General features: G+C 40.0%; 1 protein-coding gene across 4 annotated transcripts in view; it reads right to left on the bottom strand.

Moving 5' to 3' along the window:
• gad3 (glutamate decarboxylase 3) overlaps positions 1-19862 on the bottom strand; it is a 61140-nt gene that overhangs the window by 28812 nt on the left and 12466 nt on the right. For 2 of the 4 annotated variants that reach the window (XM_048558474.2, XM_048558484.2), the window contains exons 4-6: positions 13820-13910; positions 11014-11126; positions 6502-6617 (exon numbers count right to left, since the gene is read on the bottom strand). In XM_048558474.2, coding sequence (XP_048414431.1) covers positions 6502-6617; positions 11014-11126; positions 13820-13910 — 320 coding nt within the window. Of the gene's footprint in view, positions 1-2673; positions 2729-5090; positions 5171-6501; positions 6618-11013; positions 11127-13819; positions 13911-19862 lie in introns of all 4 variants that reach the window. The other 2 variants (XM_048558465.2, XM_048558493.2) reach the window with 2 other exon arrangements.

The raw sequence follows: 19862 nt of genomic DNA, 5'->3' as shown, positions 1-19862 counted from the left end.
TTCAGAGACTCAGATGGTTTTCTGTTTTCAGAAAAATACTGATATCCATTTATCTCATTTAAGTTTTCAGATTGGAAAAGTTATTTGGTTTGAGCAAGCATTAAGGCTCTACCATAGAGAGGGATAAAAGAAATTAAATTTTGTTGACAACTAAAGCTACGTTTTATTAAAGAATAGCTTTAATTTATCTAACTGACTTCCTAGGGTTTTGACATTAGTTACAGGAAAGAAAGGGGAGTGAGGAAATGTTTTTGGGCCAATAACTGGGAATCCCAGACTCTTTTACTGAGCTCATGGATTCAAATACCATCATGGGAAAGAGCTAATTAATGATGATTGTGTCATCATTGTTAATTGTCAGAGAAAAAAATCTGCTTCCCAAAATGTCCTGTCGGTAGGGAAATCTATCATCCTTACCCAGTTTGACCTACAGGTGACTCAAGGCTAAAGTCACGTGTCAATGAATGAGGAGCTGGATGAACACAAAAGATCAGACATCATCAGAGGAGCAGGAAGGTCTACATTTCAGGCCAAAACCCTCTTTCAGGGTTTGAAGGCTAAATAGGGTGGCGATACAGGTAAGGGGTTATAGTGATTGAGCAGTGGGAAGGGTGGAGCAGATAGGTGAGTAGGAAGATGGATGGTTAGATCAGGTCACGGAGGCAAGGAGGAGGGGGAGGGCTGGAAATGGGATAGGCTGGTGGTGGACGGAGTTTGAAGCTGGTGAAGTCAGTATTCAGGCCATTGGGCTGTCAGCTCCCAAGGTGAAATGCCAGGTGTTGTTTTCCCCAGTTTATATTTGGACACACTCTGTCAGTGGAGTAGGCTAAGGATGGACATGTCGCCAGGGGAGTGGGTGGGGGAATTTAAATGGACAGCAACCAGAAGGTCAGGTTGGTTGGTGCATGCAGAGAGCAGATGCACTGCAAATCAGTCCCTGCGTCTGTGTTTGGTTTCCCTGTTATATAGGAGACAACATCGGGAGCTTATCATCCCACCTATCTTTCCCCAGCATTCCAGACCCTAACTGCTGACTGTGTAGAAAAAGTTTCTTTTCTTCTACAGCCCTTGTTTCATTTGTACAACACTTTAAATCTATGCCACTCTCATCCGTTTTTCTTTTATGAGTGACTGCTGGTGAATACAATCCTAATTGACTGAATTGGAAAATAAGAAATGTATCAAACAGAGGAAAGTTAGAGGCCTTTGTAATTTCATGGAGTGCCATATATCTTCCAGGAGTGATGTGAGTGCTTGTGGTTCTGTACAATGTACTTTAGGTGTACTGACAAACTGAACTGAGGTTTACCTTGCTGTCTGAACATCACCTACCAGTTAACTCATGTTTAATTTGTGTTGGTTCTGACTCATGCCAAGTAAAAGATTATGAAAGTGAAATATTGTTGGCAATTTCTTATTTGAGGTTCACTTAATAAAACTCATGCCCAGTTCATCCACTGGGATCTTGACAAAAGTGGCACCTATGACAATGATGTATTCCTGCTGTGCTGCTCTGAACAGTCAGCTTGATTTTACTCATCAAATCCTGGAGAGGGACTTGAACTGGCAACCTTATAATTTGGATGTTGAAAACAGAAGAGGATCAATCATTGGTATGTTAAAAAATGAAGGAAATGAGCAGAAAGCCTAGAGAAATAGTGGGCACGGTCAGGGACTTGATAATCGAAACATCTTCCAGCATTTCCATCACTTTCAACACAGCCTTATAACAAATTACATTTTCTTCCTCACACTCCACTCCCAACTGCATCAGTTCAAAGAATAAAAATAATTTCTGACTTTATCTGCTGCACTTGCATTTTCAGGTACTTTGTGTAATTGGACTGCTAGGCCCATCCACTCCCTTCGGTAAATTTTGCAGTTAAGTATATAATTCTGTTCTTTACCTTTCCTCCCAGAAGGTATAACTTCACATTCAATTGCTTCTGCCTGTTTTGATAACTTTCTCCTGTTGTCCCCACATATCTTTTGAATCAAAGCTCTAGGCTTAGTGTTGACAGAAGTTTTTTTTCCTGTCTTCTCCAGTGTAAATTATTTTAGCAAAAATAAGGAATAACATAGTGACCCCCAGGGACTCCATCTCCAACACTTCTTCAAATTGAACAACAGCTAGTTACCCTACATGTAAAGATCAACCTTCTCCATGTCCTGTTACCTTTCCTCCAACGCTGTTCACATCAAAATCATATTGTTTGCATTTTGTTTGTTGACTGTTGCGTAATTGAGGAACGGACTATCTATCAATTCCCTAGGAAAGTTTTTCCCTAAATTGGGAAGCTCAATTTCTTTTAGTCTTGTGCATTGATTGCCAATTTCTGTACCTTAATTTGATGACTGAAGTAATTTACACTACCCAGCTTGACTACAGAGAATCTAATTGAAATGTGTAAAAGATACATAGCTTTTTACTCCATCGCCTAACTCGTATTGCACAAAGTCATTTCCAGCCAAATTAAACACACCCACTGCCTTCACTTGCTTCATTAATATTAAATAAAGGGCCAATTACTCCTTCAGTGACAAAACACGGGTACATAGTATTTACATGAACTAAATTGAAAGGTGATCTTAGTTCGAAATTCAGTTTTTCATATTTCAATGAGTCGGGAAAAAAATGATGGATTTTACCTCAGATTTTTAAGAGTCACAAACCTTTTGCTTAGCTTCAATGATATTTGCTTCCAATTCAGCTGAAATGATCTTTCCTCTGTGAGCATGATGAAACAAATATAAATATTTAAATGAAAAACCTATTTTTGTTCTTATTTACACCATGCAATTTATTATCCCGTGTGGTGGAGCGTTCAGTTTTCTTAGTGTTATTCTGATGCTCTCTGAAGGATAGCACCAACTTATCTATTTGCATTTAATAGCATGGCTAATGCAGTAAAATGTTCAAGGGACATCAAAGAAATATTGTCAAGACAAATTGGAACACATTCTTATAGATCAGTCTCTGGAGATGACAGTGACAAAATAGAACAAATTGAAGGGAAATAAATAACAAACAATGAGAGTACACATTTTTCATTCAAAAGTGATTAGAAATGCTTTCTGTAGTGATTGGAACCAGGTAGATCTTGTTGACTACGAGATCCTTGATTGGGGTTGTTTACCTGGGCCAATCAGGATGTCCTGGTTGGCCAATATAAACAGGAGATTTAGACTCCCCTCAGTTCTGGGGATTGAGTCTGAGTGAGTGTATGCTGTATAAATAAAGGATGAGTTGGTAACAGGAGACTGGCCTCTGTGTAATTGTTTCAGAAAATGTGATGAACAACTTTGGAAAAGCGGAATAGAGAGAACTCAGAAGAGATTGACATATTAATGACTTTGAGGAAGGAGGTAAGTGCATTGTAGCCAGACTTGCAGACAACATAAAAGTAGATGGAAAGACAACTTGTGAGAGATACAAACAGTTTAGAGAGATATAAGTAGGTTAAGTGGGCAAAACATTGGCAAATGGAATATGATGTAGGAAAACAGGATATTGTTTATTTTGGAAGGGAGAACAAAAGGGCTGAGTATTTTTTAAATGGAGAAAAACTGCAGCAAGCTATAGCACAAAGGGACTTGGAGGTACTTGTGCATGAAACACAGAAAGCTAGCACAGGTGCAGCAGGTATTGAGGAAGGCTAATAGAATGTTGGCTCTTATTTGGAGGGGATTGGAGTATGAGAGTACAGAAATCTTACTGCAACTGTACAAGTTGCTGGTAAGACCACATCTGGAGTACTGTGAGCAGTTTTGGTCCTTTGACTTAAGGACAGATATTGGAGACAGCTTGAAGAAGGCTCACTATGGTATTCCCTGGTAAGGAGGGATTGTCTTCTGGGCAAAGATTAAACAAGTTGGAACTCTATTCACTGGAATTTAAAAGAATGAGGTGATCTCATTGAGACCTATGGATTCTTAAGGGGCTTGACAGGGTAAATACTAAGAGGATGTTCCCCTCATGGAAGAGTCTAGGGCCAGAGAGCATTGCCTCAGAAGAAAGGGATGCCAATTTAAGATTGAGATGGCAAAGTATTTCTTCTCTTAGTGGGTGGTGAGCCTGTAGTGTTCTTTGCCACAGAGATCTATGGGGGCAGAATCCTTGTATATATTTAAGGTTGAGAAAGGTAGTTTCATGCTTAATAGGGAGTCAAGGATTATGAGAGCAGAAAAGGGAATGTTGGATCAGCCATGATCCTATTGAATGGAAGAGTAGGCTCAAGGGGTTGAATGGTCTGCTCCAATTCTGATTTCTTATGGTTTGATGGACTGATGATCTGAAGACACAACAATTCCCATCAAAGGCCTGCAGCAGATTGTAATGGAGGGTAAGGGAGAGAGGGTGTTTCAAGATGCAATAGTCTTAATTTTTAGTGTTTCTTAACATATGTCTGTAAAGTATTATTTTTGTTGTACTGAAAGAAAAAGTGAGAAGTTCTGTCTTGTGATTCAGTGTAAGTTGTTAACAAATGTATTGCTGAGTCAATGGTCCTTGTAGTCCTTTATTACAGTAAAAGTCTTAAGTTGTGAACCAAAATAGAAATTTCTGGAAAAGCTGGCAGCATCTGTGGAGAGAAATCAGTTAATGTTTCATCTCGGGTGACCTGTCCTTAAATTCTGAGGAGGAGTCACTTGGCTCGATGTTAACTGTGATTTCTCTCCCTGCAGGTGTTGCAAGATCCACTGGGCTTTTCTAGCAATTTCTGTGTTTTGTTTACAGAATCCACAGATCTGTTTTCTTTGTTCTGAAACATTCTTCAGACATCCTTTCAGCTATCAATAAGAAGTTCAAATTTTTTTAAGGTTAATTGTCTGTTCAAAAATTGCAACATTTATTCCATTACAGGTGCTTTAAATTGCTAAAATGATTGCAAAGTGTTTGAAAATGTCTGCACTATATTGATTCAATGGAAGCATTGTGAAGTTGTAATTGCCAACATGGTTGGTTTTATGTGCTATAAACTGTTTCAGAAACTGATGATACCTCTTCCAATTCTTCAATGACTAAAGTGCAAAGTAGACTAATTACTGACTTTATAATTGTAGGCAGAGTACTATTTATTAATGGTTATTACCTGCTGTTGCATTTTACTGGAACCACACTGTGTGTACCAAACCCAAGTACCATAGCACCTTTCATAACTGAGTAGTGGCCCTAAGGAAAATTAGAGAGTTGTTACTGAATCTCAAACTAACATCTGTGAACATGCTAAGCACAGCATGTAACATGTTCACTGACAACTATTTTCAAGTGTGGTGAGGCTCCCTATCTCAGTCAAAATATCTTCTTCTGAGCTGTGAAGGGCAGGCTCAAAGAAAAAGCAAATTCCCAAGTCACATTGCTTGAAGGATTTGTTGCATTTATCTGATTAACTTAACACAGCAACAGGACTGCACTTATTTTGACAGTGTGAAGATGCATAACGCAGTGTTTCCATCTGTTGATCCTGTGAATCTAACCTGAATATATGTAACGCAGATCTCCTAGGGAATTGGAAACTATAATTTTGGAATTTATGTGCAAAGTGAAAAGGTTTATTTAAACATTTAGGAGTCAAACTCTTCATTGCTAATGATTCCCAATTGCTGCTCACAGCCATCGATATTAGTTTTGATCATAATCTCCTCCTGTTTAGCAATTGTCAAAACTTTCAGAGCCCTGACAGGGAGGAGATGCATTTTCCCAAGCAATTGGCAACACCATTACAGTGAAGACAGGCAACAAGAAAACATGCCAATGCACAACAGGGAGTGTTAGCCTCCTGACCAGTTAAAATGTAAAAATCACCCAGTGACTGACAGTGAAGAAGTCGCCAAGAGGTTTTACCTGTTGGAAATGGCCACATTCTCACTTATACTACCTATGATTGTGAGTAAAAGCAGGAATGGTAGTGTAGTGGAGATAATGGGAACTGCAGATGCTGGAGAATCCAAGATAACAAAGTGTGAAGCTGGATCAGCAGGTCAAGCAGCATCTCAGGAGCACAAAAGCTGATGTTTCGGGCCTAGACCCTTCACCAGAGCTCTGATGGATCTAGGCCTGAAATGTCAGCTTTTGTGCTCCTGAGATGCTGCTTAGCCTGCTGTGCTCATCCAGCTTCACACTTCATTATTGTGGTAGTGTAGTGGCTATGTTATTGGATTAGAAAGTCATTGACTATTGCTCCAAATCATCTGTGGTTATAAACACATGAAGCTTGTTTATTGCTTAGCTGCATACTTGAATGGCCTTACATGCCTTCTACTTGTCATTGGGTCGCCAACCACCTCACAGCAACTAGGGATGGACAATAGAGACCAGCCTTGTCATCAATGCCTACATCACAAAAATTAAAGAAAATAATAGTGGTAGTCACATGAAGACAGGCAAATTTACATTGTGGTCTGGGTGCTATCATTTGGTCCCAAAATGCAAGAATGAAAGAGCAACCCTTTTTTAGATAAGCCCTTAGTTTGACTTTATATTCCTGACTGGAAAATACTTACAAGTTCTGAAGTAAATAAGACCATCCTGGGAAAGCTGGCTACACCTTCAGTCTTCACTTCAGGAAAACGCTTATAACGAGCAACCAAGATGCTGTAGAGGTTTGACATGGCCCCTCCTGTAAAACAGACTAAGATGTTTACAATAGTCATATTTGGTTTTGATGCCACATTCTACTTCCAGGCTGACTTTGACAACAATAGGGAAATTCGATTCTGAACTTTTTTCAAGGTTTTAAAGATCAAAGGTACTTTTTCTGACCGAGATGATGACGGGGCAAGGGGGGAGTGGGGGCGGTGGTTTCCATTGTTTGTATTCAAGACTGAAACTGATAAAAGCCTTTTTGGAGGTTATGGATCCAACAGGTAGGATGGGGAAGTGAGCTTGAGGCAAAATGTCTATAATCTTAATAGTCCAGTGGAAGAAGAGCTGATATAAAAACAAAATGCACAGCAACAAAATTAGGCCATTTAGTTAATTCTGTTTCACCATTCAATGAGATCACACCTGATCTGATTCACCTACTCCATTTTCCTACCTTTACCTATATCCCTTGATTCCACTATGGGTTAAAATTTTGTCTGTCTCAGCCTCAAATATTCCACATTCAAAAGCCCTTTGCGGTAAAGAATTCCACAGATTCTCAATTCTGAGAAGAAATTCCTCATCTGTCTTAAATGTGCCACCCCTTTTTGTCAGATCATGCCCCATCTGGATTTAGACTCTCCCACAGGAGGAAGCAAGCTCTCCACATCCACCATTGCATGGCTTCTGTTTGCTCCTATTTCCTGTGTTCATATTGTCATCTCATTTCCCTATAGCCAATTTCTTCCAATATTATAATCTTCTTTGAAAGACCAGAAATTATTCAAGAAGTTTTCCAATTCTGTTCTTTAACACGTTGATGACTGCCCCTCAGATTGAGAAGTGCTGGTGCATATAATGCCTAGAAGTTAATAAAAAAATAAGTAAAGCAAGTAAATCTGTTTGAATGCTGCCAGAAATTGTCAGCAAAATACAATGGTTCACTTTTTTAAATTTGGGAAACCTTGATTGATAAATTATTATTTCAGAATATTTCTTGAAGTTTATTGCGGCATATTTAAATTATACACATTATGATGAGGTATACTTTTGGTAATAATAATTTAGAGTATTTCAAGATATAATCTACTTATGGCATACTTTAAATACATTCAGATATCTTTCATTCAGACAAACATGTAAACTCAATTTTATCTTTTACCTGTTGGAACATTTTAGTGAAAGTTATATTCTGGTGGCAGTTTGATGCTTTTAGCACAAGGAAGAGTTGGATTTTAACCATGACAAGATGCTCCTATTGAGGAAATCATTGATTGACATTGAATGACGTTTTCTCGGAATGGACCATTTGTTTGCTATTTCTAGTCATCAGAAAGTCACTTACTTAGGAGCATTGGTAGGCCATTCAGTCATCTAGTTTGCTCTGCTATTCAACATAATCACTGATCAAATTTGGGACCAAATGATAGCACCCAGACCACAATGTAAATTTGCCTGTCTTCATGAGGCTTTGACACCTCCATAATCCTGTATGTCACTGATAATTAAAAGCCTATCATTCTCTACCTTAAACATTCTCAAAGATTGAGCTTTCACAACCCACTGTGGAAGGGAATTCCAAAGGTTTGCACAAAAACAGAAGTTGCTGGAAAAGTTCAGTACTTCTGGCAGTATCAGTGGGGAGAAATCAGTTAACATTTCAGGTCTGGTTACTCTTACTCAGAACTCTGCTGTGGTTGGTATACCTCCTCTTCCACACTACACTTGAGAAAGGAGCAGAGCTAGGAAAGCTAGTGTTTTCAAATAAACCTGTTGGATTATAACCTGGTGTTGTGACTTTTAAATTTGTCCACCCAGTACTGGCACCTCCATATGTTTCCTGAGAGAACTCCACACAGTACCCCAGGTATAGTCTAACCAAACTTGTATACAACTAAAGCACTATTCCATTACTAAGATCCTCTTGCAATGAAGGTTAACGTTTCATTGGCCCTCCCACTAGCTCACTGTACCTGTATGTCAGTCTTCAGTGATTTATTGACAAGGACACCTAGATCTCTAGTGTACATCTACACCTTCCAACTTCTTGCTCTTTAAGGATTCCTCTGTACAGCTGTTTCTGTTACTGAAGTGGATAGCTTCACATTTTTCTGCACTACATTCCATCTGTTATTGTCTTGCTCATTCTCTAAGACTGTCCAAATCCTCCTTCAGCCACCTTAAGCAAACATAGCTCTGTAACATCCACCAATATTGGCATTGGACATCAATTGGACATCAATGGGGCAGAAGAATTGAAAAGAATGCAGAGAGATGGAACTTTTCTGTGAAGGCAATAGAAAGCCTTGCATTTATAGGCTGCCTTTCAAAGCTATAGGACATCCCAAAGAACTTTATTGCCAATGATGTGCTTTTGGATTGTAGCCACTTTGTAAAGTAAAGAATGCAAAGCAAGTCTATACACAGCCATCTCCAACAAATAGCCATGTGACCATGCCCAGGCTAGCTGTTTTTGTGAAGTTGATTGACAGATAAATATTAGCCAGGAGAGCATAGAGTATTCACTTCTTCCAAGTACTACATAAAACATAGAACAGTACAGGCCCTTCAGCCCACGATGTTGTGCTGAACTTTTACCCTAAACCTGTGGTCTATCTAGCCTCCACCCCTAACTTACACTATCACCTAATATCTGTCTAAATGCCCCTAGTGAGGTCAACTCCACTACCCCCTCCAGCAATGCATTCCACACCCAACTGCTCTCAGTAAAGAACCTACCTCTGACATCTCCCCTATATCTACCTCCACTCACTCAAACTATGCCCCCCTCATAGCTACCTCTAACCTAGGAAAAAGTCTCTGGCTGTCCACTCTATCTATACCCCTGATCATTTTATACACCTCAATCACGTGAAAAGTGTTGTGGGATCTTTCGTATTCACCAGAGTGTTTAAGTTTCTGAAGAAGAACACCCCGGGACCAAATAGCATTTCCTTAGCACTACAGTGAAGAGCTAGTCTTGATTTGCATGGTTAAATCCCAGACTGAGACTTGAGCTGACAGCCTTCTGACTCAGTGCTGGGCAATCTGTCCAGAGTGCACTCCCTTTTTGTTATAGTTTGTGAACACAACTTACACTACGTTAAAGTGACTGGCCTCCCCATTCTGCCATGTCTCACGGACCATAGAATAAAACTAATGTCTAAAGTCAAACTCTCTCATTTTGGAATATTCTAGAAAAATGGGAGGTAATATTTGCATGGAGACCTGGTCTGGAATGCAAGGGAGGCACCCTCCCATTTTAGTCTTGTGTATGTGGAGAGTGGAAGTTGACTGTTGTAAGAAATTAGGCATAGAACTGGTTAAGTGGCTCACAATGTAGTCCTGAAATTGTGGCCAGTGAAAGGTTGTTTAATTGTTTACTGGATGGTGGTATCACTGTCTAGGCCAGCATTTATGGCCCATCCCTAATTAACCAGAGGCCAAGTAAGGGTCAACCACATTGCTATGGGTCTGGAGTCACATAGGCCAGTCCAGGTAAGGGTGTCAGTTTCCCTCCCTCAAGGGTATTGATGAACCAGATGGGTTTTGTGACAATCACTTCATAGTTGCCATTAGACTAGCCACTGTTCCTTAATTCCAGTTTTTAAAATCAAATTCTACTTGCTACCATAGTGGGATGAGAGGCCTGGTTCCACTGCAGTAACTTGGGGATTGCTGTTGCTATGTCACCATTGTCTTACTAGCCCAGAAGACTGCTCTCACTAGAGAGAGAACACTGGTGGTGCTTCACCTGAGGGCCATTGTACCTCAGTTGAGGGGACAGGTTGAGAAGCAGAGCCCTTCATGGTAACCTCAGTTGGTGATGGGAATTGAACTCATGCTGTTTGTATCACACTGCTTCACAAAGCAACTGAATAAACCAATCCCCAACTTGGGGATTACTCTAGTGACATTGCCACTCAGTCTGTATCTTCTCAAAGACAAGATACCACAATTTTTCTAGATGAAAATAGTTGCTTTCAATTAACATCATTGCCCATTAGGCAATGTGACTCCAAATTGCAACACATAATTTCATTCACTCCTCAACTGCCTCACAAACTCCTGGAAGACAGGTGAAAGTGAGCATGTAGGTACAATAAGTCTTCTGGGAATGCACATTAGTGCAGGTGGTGGGTAATACATTTGGATTGTAACATCCTATTGAGGAAATCACCACTACTAATTGGAGTAACAGTAAATTGTCAGAATCCTTGAAGTTTCATGAGATCTTGCTACATTAAACAGTTTTGTTTCTACAACTTGAGGGACACTACTCCTTATCAAACATGGGCATAAAAAGCAAATCCCTCATGAGCTACAGCAGTCAGAATGGAGCTGAGATCCTGCTGTTAACATCACTCTGCATTACATTTCAGGAAACAGATAACTGACTCGCATAATTGTAAGCCTTCTGGCAAATTTACCAGGTAAGAAAATCCCATCGGTTTCATCATGAGACCATCCAAGCACTGTAGACATTTTCTTCAAAAGCACCTCTTCTATGATTGTGAACACTGGAGCAATTTCAAATGTGAACCTGTTTCAAAGTCAGGAAAAGAAACACCATGACGACTATGAGGCACTGAAATATTGATAAACTCACTGAAGTTAAACCACAGGATGTTCAGCAGGCAAAGCTTTTCTGATAGAATCATCTTTCAAGGATATTCAAGAACAAAATTCTCAAAATATCTCTTGCAAAAAGTCAATAATTTGAGACAGTGTAGAGGCAAATTACAGCAAGTGCTAGAAAATCAGTACCGAAGACACGTTGGAAATCAGGGTCAGGTAGCATCCTTGGAGAGAGAGTGAGCTAACTTTTTCAGTCTCAATGACTCTTCGTCTGGGTCAGACTTAGGTGATATTGTATTGTCACTGGGTCAAAATCCTGGAAGTCTCTCTTCCTTTACAGTGGGTGCACACAAAAACAAACTGCTATAATTCAAGAATTAAGGCATTTTGGGGATGAGCAACAAATGCTGGCTAGATCCTCACGTGGACAAATAAAAATACATGATTTATAACATTCTAGCTTAAACTGAAAGTGAAAGAGTTGAAAGCACCTTGTCTTCATGATGCAAAGGTTAGTGCTAGTTCATTACCAGTTGCTGGACAGAGGCTGGAAATCCTGCAGTGAGTAACTCACCTCCTGACTTCCCAAAGCCTGTCCATCAGCTCGAAGGTATAAATCAAGAATGAGATGCAATATTCCCCACTTGCTTTGAATGCAATTCCAAAAGCTGTCAAGTAGCCGACTACTGTCTTTACAAAGTCATAATCTAAGTGTTAATGCAGAAAACTGCATTAGGCTCCACCCAACCTGATGATATTCTAGAGTAACACCACATGGAAAAAGGCTCTTTGGCCCAGACAGGTCTGTGCTGACCATGGTGTCCACTCAGCTAGGTCCAGTTGCCCACAGTTGGCCCATATCCCTTTAAACATTTCCCATCCATGTACCTATCCAAGTGAATTTTAAAATATGGCTATTGTACCTGCCTCAACCCCTTGGCAGGCCATTCCATACACGCAACACTGTCTGTGTAAAGAAGTTGCCTCTCAGGTCCTTAAATCTTCCCCCTCTCACCTTAAGCCTTTGCCCTTTAGTTTCCAATTCCCATTCCCTGTTAAGGCTATATGCATTCATCATATCTGTGCCCCTCATGATATTATACACCTTGACAATGTCACCCCTCATTCTCCTACATTCCAAGGAATAAAGTGCTAACCTGGCCAACGTCTCCTGAGGACTCAGGCCTACTGGTCCTGGCAACATCCTTGTAAATTTCTTTGCACTTTTCCCAGTTTAACTATATCATTCCTATAACAGGGTCACCATCCTTATGGACTTAGCTGGAGAATAGATCTGGATCTTGAAGAGGTAAAACTGAACATTGATGTCTCTCTCCTAGCCTCAGTAACAATGTCTATCAGACCAATGTGACTTGTATCTGATTGCTATCATGTAATCCACTATGTTGTGTTTAAGACACAAGCCACTTCACATTAGATGACTTGATGCTTTTCCTGTACAACACGAAACAAAGCAGGCCCATAGACCCCACCTAAAGGGAGGATGGTAGCTAAAACTTGACATAAGTGGTTAAGAGACCATTTGGTTCATGCAACATTACAGCAGCATTGGTCATGTGACCATCATTGGTCATCTGTTTGCACCATTACAGCAGCAACTGGCAGAAAGCAACTCCTTTCACTGGTGTCTAATTCAGCACTAATTTAACACTCACTGTACAGTGATAATGGGAACTGCAGATGCTGGAGAATCCCAGATAACAAGGTGTGGAGCTGTGGCCCGAAACATCAGCTTTTGTGCTCCTGAGATGCTGCTTGGCCTGCTGTGTTCATCCAGCTCCACACTCACTGTACAGTAGCAGCAGTGTGTACCATCTACAAGACACACCATAGTCACTTGCTCAAAACTCCTCCAGCATTATTTTCCAAATCTGCAATCTTTATCACCTGCTTATCACAAGTGTATCAGGTGCAAGGGAACACCCCCACCACCCAAACTGAAAATCAGATCATCACTTCCTCACTGTTGCTGGGTCAAAATTCTGGAACTCCTTCCCAAACTGTGGGTTTGCTTACAAAACATGGGCAGCAGCAGTTCGAGAAGGTAGCTCACCACCACCTTCTCCAGAGCATTGATGGGTCAGAAACCATGACCTTTGTCAGCAGTGCCCACATTCAGTGAAATATTAAAACAAGCAAAGACCTTATTCAGTAAAGAGGGAAGGTGTTAAAATGCCAGCAGAGAAATTGAGTCAAGTTTTGGATGCACTTGTCAAAGATTTTTTGGCAGTCTTGAGAGAGAAATGTTAAAAAAAGATTAAATAAAAATTCCATTGAGGGGTTGTGCAACTTTCACTTTGAGAAGGATAGTGATGAAGAGTGAAGCTAAGAGATTTATGGCTGTTCAATGTCTTGAATGTTATTCCTATTTGCAAAGCAACATTACGATATGTTCTCAAAAAGCAAATCACTGAGTGCAGATAATCTGATTTCCAAAAATGCAGAAAGAGCTGGTGAAATTGTTTTGGCAGCATCTGTGGAATTAAGAAAAAAAGTACATTTCCAGTCCTGCAATGTTAAGATTGGAAAAAACAATCAGATGCTGCCTGACCTGTTGAGTATTTTCAGCAAGATTTGCTTTCATTAATGCAATAATGCCTCTCCTTGTTTCAACCTGATTTTGCAACAACCACTTACATGTTGGTGTTTGCTGCAGATGTCAGCCATTCACCTACTAGCCCAATGATGTCCAGTCCACTTGAGAGCTGATTGAAAAAGCGAGGGTGGCCTGCAAAGGGAAAGTATACCGACATCATTCGAGATGAAATGCATTTTGCGCTGTATCCAATTGTGCTGCAGAAACCAGCCATTTGAGTTGTGGTATTGAGCGTACACTCAGTCCCAAGAGTTGCTGAGTAGATATATTAAGCTCTGCCCAATGGGTTGCCAAAGTGTTGCAAGGTTTTCAATAATATGGAGATGCGGGTGTTGGACTGCAGTGGACAAAGTCAGAAATCGCATGACACCAGGTTATAGTCCAACAGGTTTAGTTTAGAGATAATGAGAACTGCCGATGCTGGAGAATCTGAGATAACAAGGCATGGAGCTGGATGAACACAGCAGGCCAAGCAGCATCTTAGGAGCACAAAAGCTTCTGATGAAGGGTCTAGGCCCAAAACATCAGCTTTTGTGCTCCTGAGATGCTGCTTGGCCTGCTGTGTTCATCCAGCCTCACACTTTGTTATTGATGTTTATTTTAAGTCAAGCTTTTGTAGTACTGCTCCTTCATCAGTTACTGAAGAGAGGAGCTCAATGGATTCAGGCAGTTGAAAAGTAGGTGAGGATGTGAGTCAGAGGCAGATTCCACACCAGGAGTGCTACACCTACCTGCACTGCTGTTACTGCAGCTGAAATTGTGTTTTGACCCCAGATGATGTTATTACCAGACAAATCAGATCCCAGACTGAAAGGGAATCATTTACTTGCATTTAATGAGGCTAAGTTTTCACTGAAAAAGCAAACAATGCTACAGATCTAATTTTGACTGTAAAAAGACATTTCTTATGCAAAATAAATGAAGGTCAAATACAATAAAACAAGCTATTTATATATAAATTAATTAGAAAGCATTTGGAACCTACTAAAAGCATAAGTCTAACACCATCCTTTCCAATAATGAAACTTGAGATCGAATTCCTTTCTCTACCACATTGATATTTATTGTCTATTTCCAGATTTTTTTCCATTCCTAGCCTTAAGAGTTTGAGGGTGTCTTTGTTGAATATTCACACAACTGAGCTTAGATTTTCTCAGCTTCAAATAAACACTTCAGATCTCTAACTAAACAATTCTGGCCATATTGCCCCTCGAGTTTATATAAACTTATATACGGCCACCCTCAGCCTCTCACACCAGAGAAGAAAATTCCCCAGCCTATTCAGCCTCTCCCTATATCCCAAACACTAGTTCTGACAAAATCCTATGTGGAAATTTCAAATGAACATCCTTACACTGATGCAACCTATTTAAAAACTATTCTGAATTATTTCCTTTCTTCAGGAGAAACTATGGTTAACATTTAACTTCACCTATGATTTCTGTGAACTAAATCAAAATCTTTCTAAGAAAAATAAAAATAATTCCTGATTGATCTAACTGAAGGCAAGCAAATATTCTTTAATGTTTACTCTACTTGCTTGTAAAGCTCTCCCAGAGTAATCTCATTCCCATTATCAACTCTCTCTTTCTCTTGTGGTTATAAAATACTCTTGGCTACAGAAATACTGAATTTAATCATTAAATCATCCTAGACCAAAAACCACATGTCCCTTTTACAAAATCCAAAATCTTAAATGAATATATCACAATTTACATCCCACTACATGGGTTTTGAGTAGGTGCTAAGTATGAAATCAAGGGCAGTTGGGTGTTCCAGTGTTGTCAGCTGGGACAATGTCTAGGGAGTTAGTAGGTAGCTGAGCGTTTGAGTCAAGCCTCAGAAAAAGCCTGTAAACATGAATATTCAGTGCAGCTGCAAAGAGTTTTGAAAAGTCTAGAAGCATTTGCACAATGCACCATGTAAGATTGGAGCTCAGAAAAATCCAGGGCAGGTTTGGCTTGGTGAAGCTAGTTATCAGTGAACAGCAAAAGTTATCCTTGTGAATCAGGTATTAGAGGCCAATTTCAGGGTCCAGGATGCATGAATTCAGGAAAGGAGGGTTATTGACAAGAATGATAGCTGCAGTGGGACAGTCCATAACAAGGTGGCTCTTGTGAAGGTGTTTCAAGGTCAGATTGGAGAAAGTGAAGGATTGTACACTCGTGATATTTTGAGGTTTGATGACCTACCATGTCATTAACATATGGGAGGGGGCTGATAAAGAAATTTGTGGAATCTGTCTCTTATTTGCCATTTGTGTGGAGTATTCAATGATGATATTTATCAGGTATTAATTCTGGGTTTCAGACATAAGTTGGACATTGTAGATTGCATTGCTGATCTAGCATGTTATGATAAAACTTCTTATTTGTTCAAAATAGTGGAATATTGTAGCTTTGTTTTCTTAATGTCTATTGGATATCCCACTGAGTGTTTTGAAAATAAAAGTTTGTGGTCATAGTCTCATAACAACATGATGTATATCTGGCAGGCTGGTACAGGATCGGAATTTATTTACCACTGTCAATCTTTTACAATTTTCTTTATCGAGGAAAGCTGTTCATTTTCAGATGGTGCTTGAATTTTTGTCAATAGCTACAATGACTGTATACTCACGAGAGTTCTTCTTCAGTTTGATCAACTTTGGGTTGATGTTGTAGACAACTTTGGAGTTTGATGTACACAGCACTGGCTCAGATTCAGGGGCAGTACCCATTCCACCAGGGAACTTGAGAATTTACATCCACAGGTTTTCTTCAATGAAATGTTGCCAGTCGTCTTTTATCCTTGTTGAAAGTTTACACTATGAAGTCTGCCTCACCACCGTCTAAATCAGCACACTCACTATGCTTGTATGAGGCACATGTGATACAGAACTAAATAAGTTTGGAACGATCAAGGGCAGAATCTCATTCCTTTAGAAAGTTCTTTTAAAATTGAGTTATTGGAAATTGGGTAAGAATTTGCTGATATTTATTAAAATAAAGGCTGTTAGGGTAGATTGAGAATTGGCAATTGGCTTGTTGCCAAACTTTTTTGCATTTTTTTATTGATGAGAACTGCTTACTTGTACATTTTGGATACATTCATTGAGGAAGATGCCCTTTTAAAATCTTTTTTGTATTCTTCCACCTCAATGTGGTCATTGTTGTGCTCCTATGTCCTGTCCATTGTCTTCATCAGTAACACTGTTGCTCCACACTAACTCAGTTTGAAGTGACACTTCATGTGCTGCACTTAACTACTTAAAGATGCTGATCTGAGAATTGTTGGCAGTGTTTCTGTGCAACTAAGTGCTCTGGCTCATCACAGGAATGCTGAGGTGAAATGCTAAATTTATCGTTCCCATTGATTTGAAGAGACACGATTAAGTTGAACCATAAGAACTAGGAGAGGGAGTAAACCATTCAACCCCTTGATTCTGCTCAGCCATTTATACAATCATGGTTGATCTCATCTCAGCCTCAGTTCCACTTTCCTGCCCATAACCCTTCAACCCTTTACTAATTAAAAATCTTTCCATCTCCTCCTTGAATTTACTCAATGTTACAGCATTCACTGAACTCTGGGATAGTGAACTCCACACATTCATGACTCTTTGAGAGAAGTACTCCCTTCTCATGTCTGTTTTAAATCTGCTACCCCTTTATATTAAAACTACGACCTCTCTTTTTGGATTGCCTCACAAGGGGAAACATTCTTTCCAAGTCTACTTTGTCCATTGCATTTAGAATCTTATACATCTCAATTAGATTTTTTCTCATTCTTCCAAACTCCAGACAGTATAGGCCTAAACTTCCCAAGCTTTCTGAAGTAGGGCCCTGAGTAAATTTTACTGTGCCACACTGTCTGCATATTTGAACTGAGTTTAAACATAATTTCAAACTTTATCTATCATGGTGCATCAATGAGCTGTGGCTGGCACGGTGGCTCAGTGGTTAGCACTGCAGCCTCACAGCACCAGGGACCTGGGTTCGATTCCAGCCTCGGGTGACTGTCTGTGCGGAGTTTGCACGTTCTTCCCATCTGTGGGTTTCCTCCCACAGTCCAAAGATGTGCGGGCTGGATGGATTAGCCATACTAAATTACCTGTAGTGTTCAGCAATGTGCAGATTAGGTGGGGTATAGCGGGATGGGTCTGCGTGGGATGCTGTGAGAATCGGTGTGGGCTTGTTGGGCTGAAGGGCCTGTTTCCACACTGTAAGGAGCCTAAGTCAACCTTCACAATTTTCATCGAATTGAAAATATATGCATGGACTGAATAGATAGAAACTGTGACTTTAATATCAGATTATGCAAGCTATTGTTTGGCTTTTGTGTACCAGATGCCAAATGCCACTGTATGGTTATGACATCACGTGAGGCTATTGCTGTATAATTGAGTACAACATCAAGACAGCATCTTGAAAGCTGCATAAATGTAGCAACTGTGCTCTACATTGCTTTAGAAAGCTGAGCACAAAAACCTCAACGTGTAGGGAGATTGTTGGATGAGAGAACTAGAATTCTACCAAGTGTCTTCAGTTACTTTGTATTCACCAAGAAAATACTTACAAAATGAACATGTGATTGGCAAATAAATTTCATTAATGATAGTATCAGAGCTGTATGGAGGACTGCTATTCCTGAGCATTGAGTCTAGATGTGATACAGTGACATAGAAATTGTCTGGCACAGATTTACCTGTTAAAGGAATAAAGAAGGTTTAAAAAAACTACACAACCTCCAAGTATATTTCTTGAGAAATAGAAGATTTTTTTAAACTTGTTTCGAAACTTGGATTGAACACTCATGGAGTATTGTGTACATGTGTGTTCTCTGAATTATGAAAAAATAATAAAATCATTAGAGGATGGGCAAAACTATTTGTAAAGCTGTTGGTGCTAGCCTTGAGAACCTTTTGGGTAGCTTCATTGAGAACATTGCTTCTTATTGGTTTCTGTCAAAGTTAGTAGGGGAAGGATGCCCACACATAGGCTCAATCTTATTAGGTTTATGTTATATTATTTAACAGCTACTAACATTGCCTCAGCCTGTGTAGAAGTACACACTCTGAGGAAGGGTCGCCAGACCCGGAGAGCTAACTCTGATCTTTCTTCACAAGATGCTGCCAGACTGACTCATCTTTCCCAGCAATGTCTGTTTCATTTCTGATTTACAACATCCACATGTCTTTTGGTTTTTAGTGTACATTACCATTTGCTACAGGTATGTGTTCCAACATACGCTAAACAAAACAGTCAGCTCCTCCCAGGAATGGTCCTATCTGGATATTCTCAAATCAACATGCTCAAATTTTAATACACATTTATGGAGCAAGTGGGACTTAAACATGGGCCTCTTGGCTCTGATGTGGGGACATTACCATTGAATCACCAAGGTTCTTTCTCTCCTTCATATCCTGATCGGCTAACTTCAGTTAACCCTTTCAAGTACTAACTATTTTAAACAGGGATAGCATTCTGGGAAGGATATAGCCATCAGAACAGCCTGAATAATAAAATGTGAGGCTGGATGAACACAGCAGGCCCAGCAGCATCTCAGGAGCACAAAAGCTGACGTTTTGGGCCTAGACCCTTCATCAGACCCTCTCTGATGGGTCTAGGCCCGAAACATCAGCTTTTGTTCTCCTGAGATGCTGCTGGGCCTGCTGTGTTCATCCAGCCTCACATTTAATTATCTTGGATTCTCCAGCATCTGCAGATCTCATTATTACAGAACAGCCTGAATGGTTGGAACACTTTTTTTCTTCAGAAACCCCTGAGGGGTCTTTATGTTTCTATAAGGAGTTGAAAGCTTATCTTTTCATTTGTCAGTGGTCACAGCAGCATCAAAGTACACTATTCACTAATGGATACAGCAATGCATTCATCAGACACTACTTTATCCTGAGTAGCTAGAACTAGCCACAACAGGGAGTAACTGAAGTGAACTGTAAGAGTACATCTAAGAGGAAATGAGATGCATGTGAGACAATTTGACAAGAAAGGGAATGCAGACCACCAACACCAGCATGAACCTATAGGGCTGAATGGCCTGTTCTGTGCCGTAAATGTTGTTGCAAAAGTTGCTGGAGACATG

The sequence above is a fragment of the Stegostoma tigrinum genome, chromosome 2 (assembly GCF_030684315.1).
Source record: "Stegostoma tigrinum isolate sSteTig4 chromosome 2, sSteTig4.hap1, whole genome shotgun sequence".
Taxonomy (NCBI): Eukaryota; Metazoa; Chordata; class Chondrichthyes; order Orectolobiformes; family Stegostomatidae; genus Stegostoma; species Stegostoma tigrinum.
Note: the sequence above shows the minus strand (reverse complement) of the source record. Positions and strands in the feature narration are given on the sequence as shown.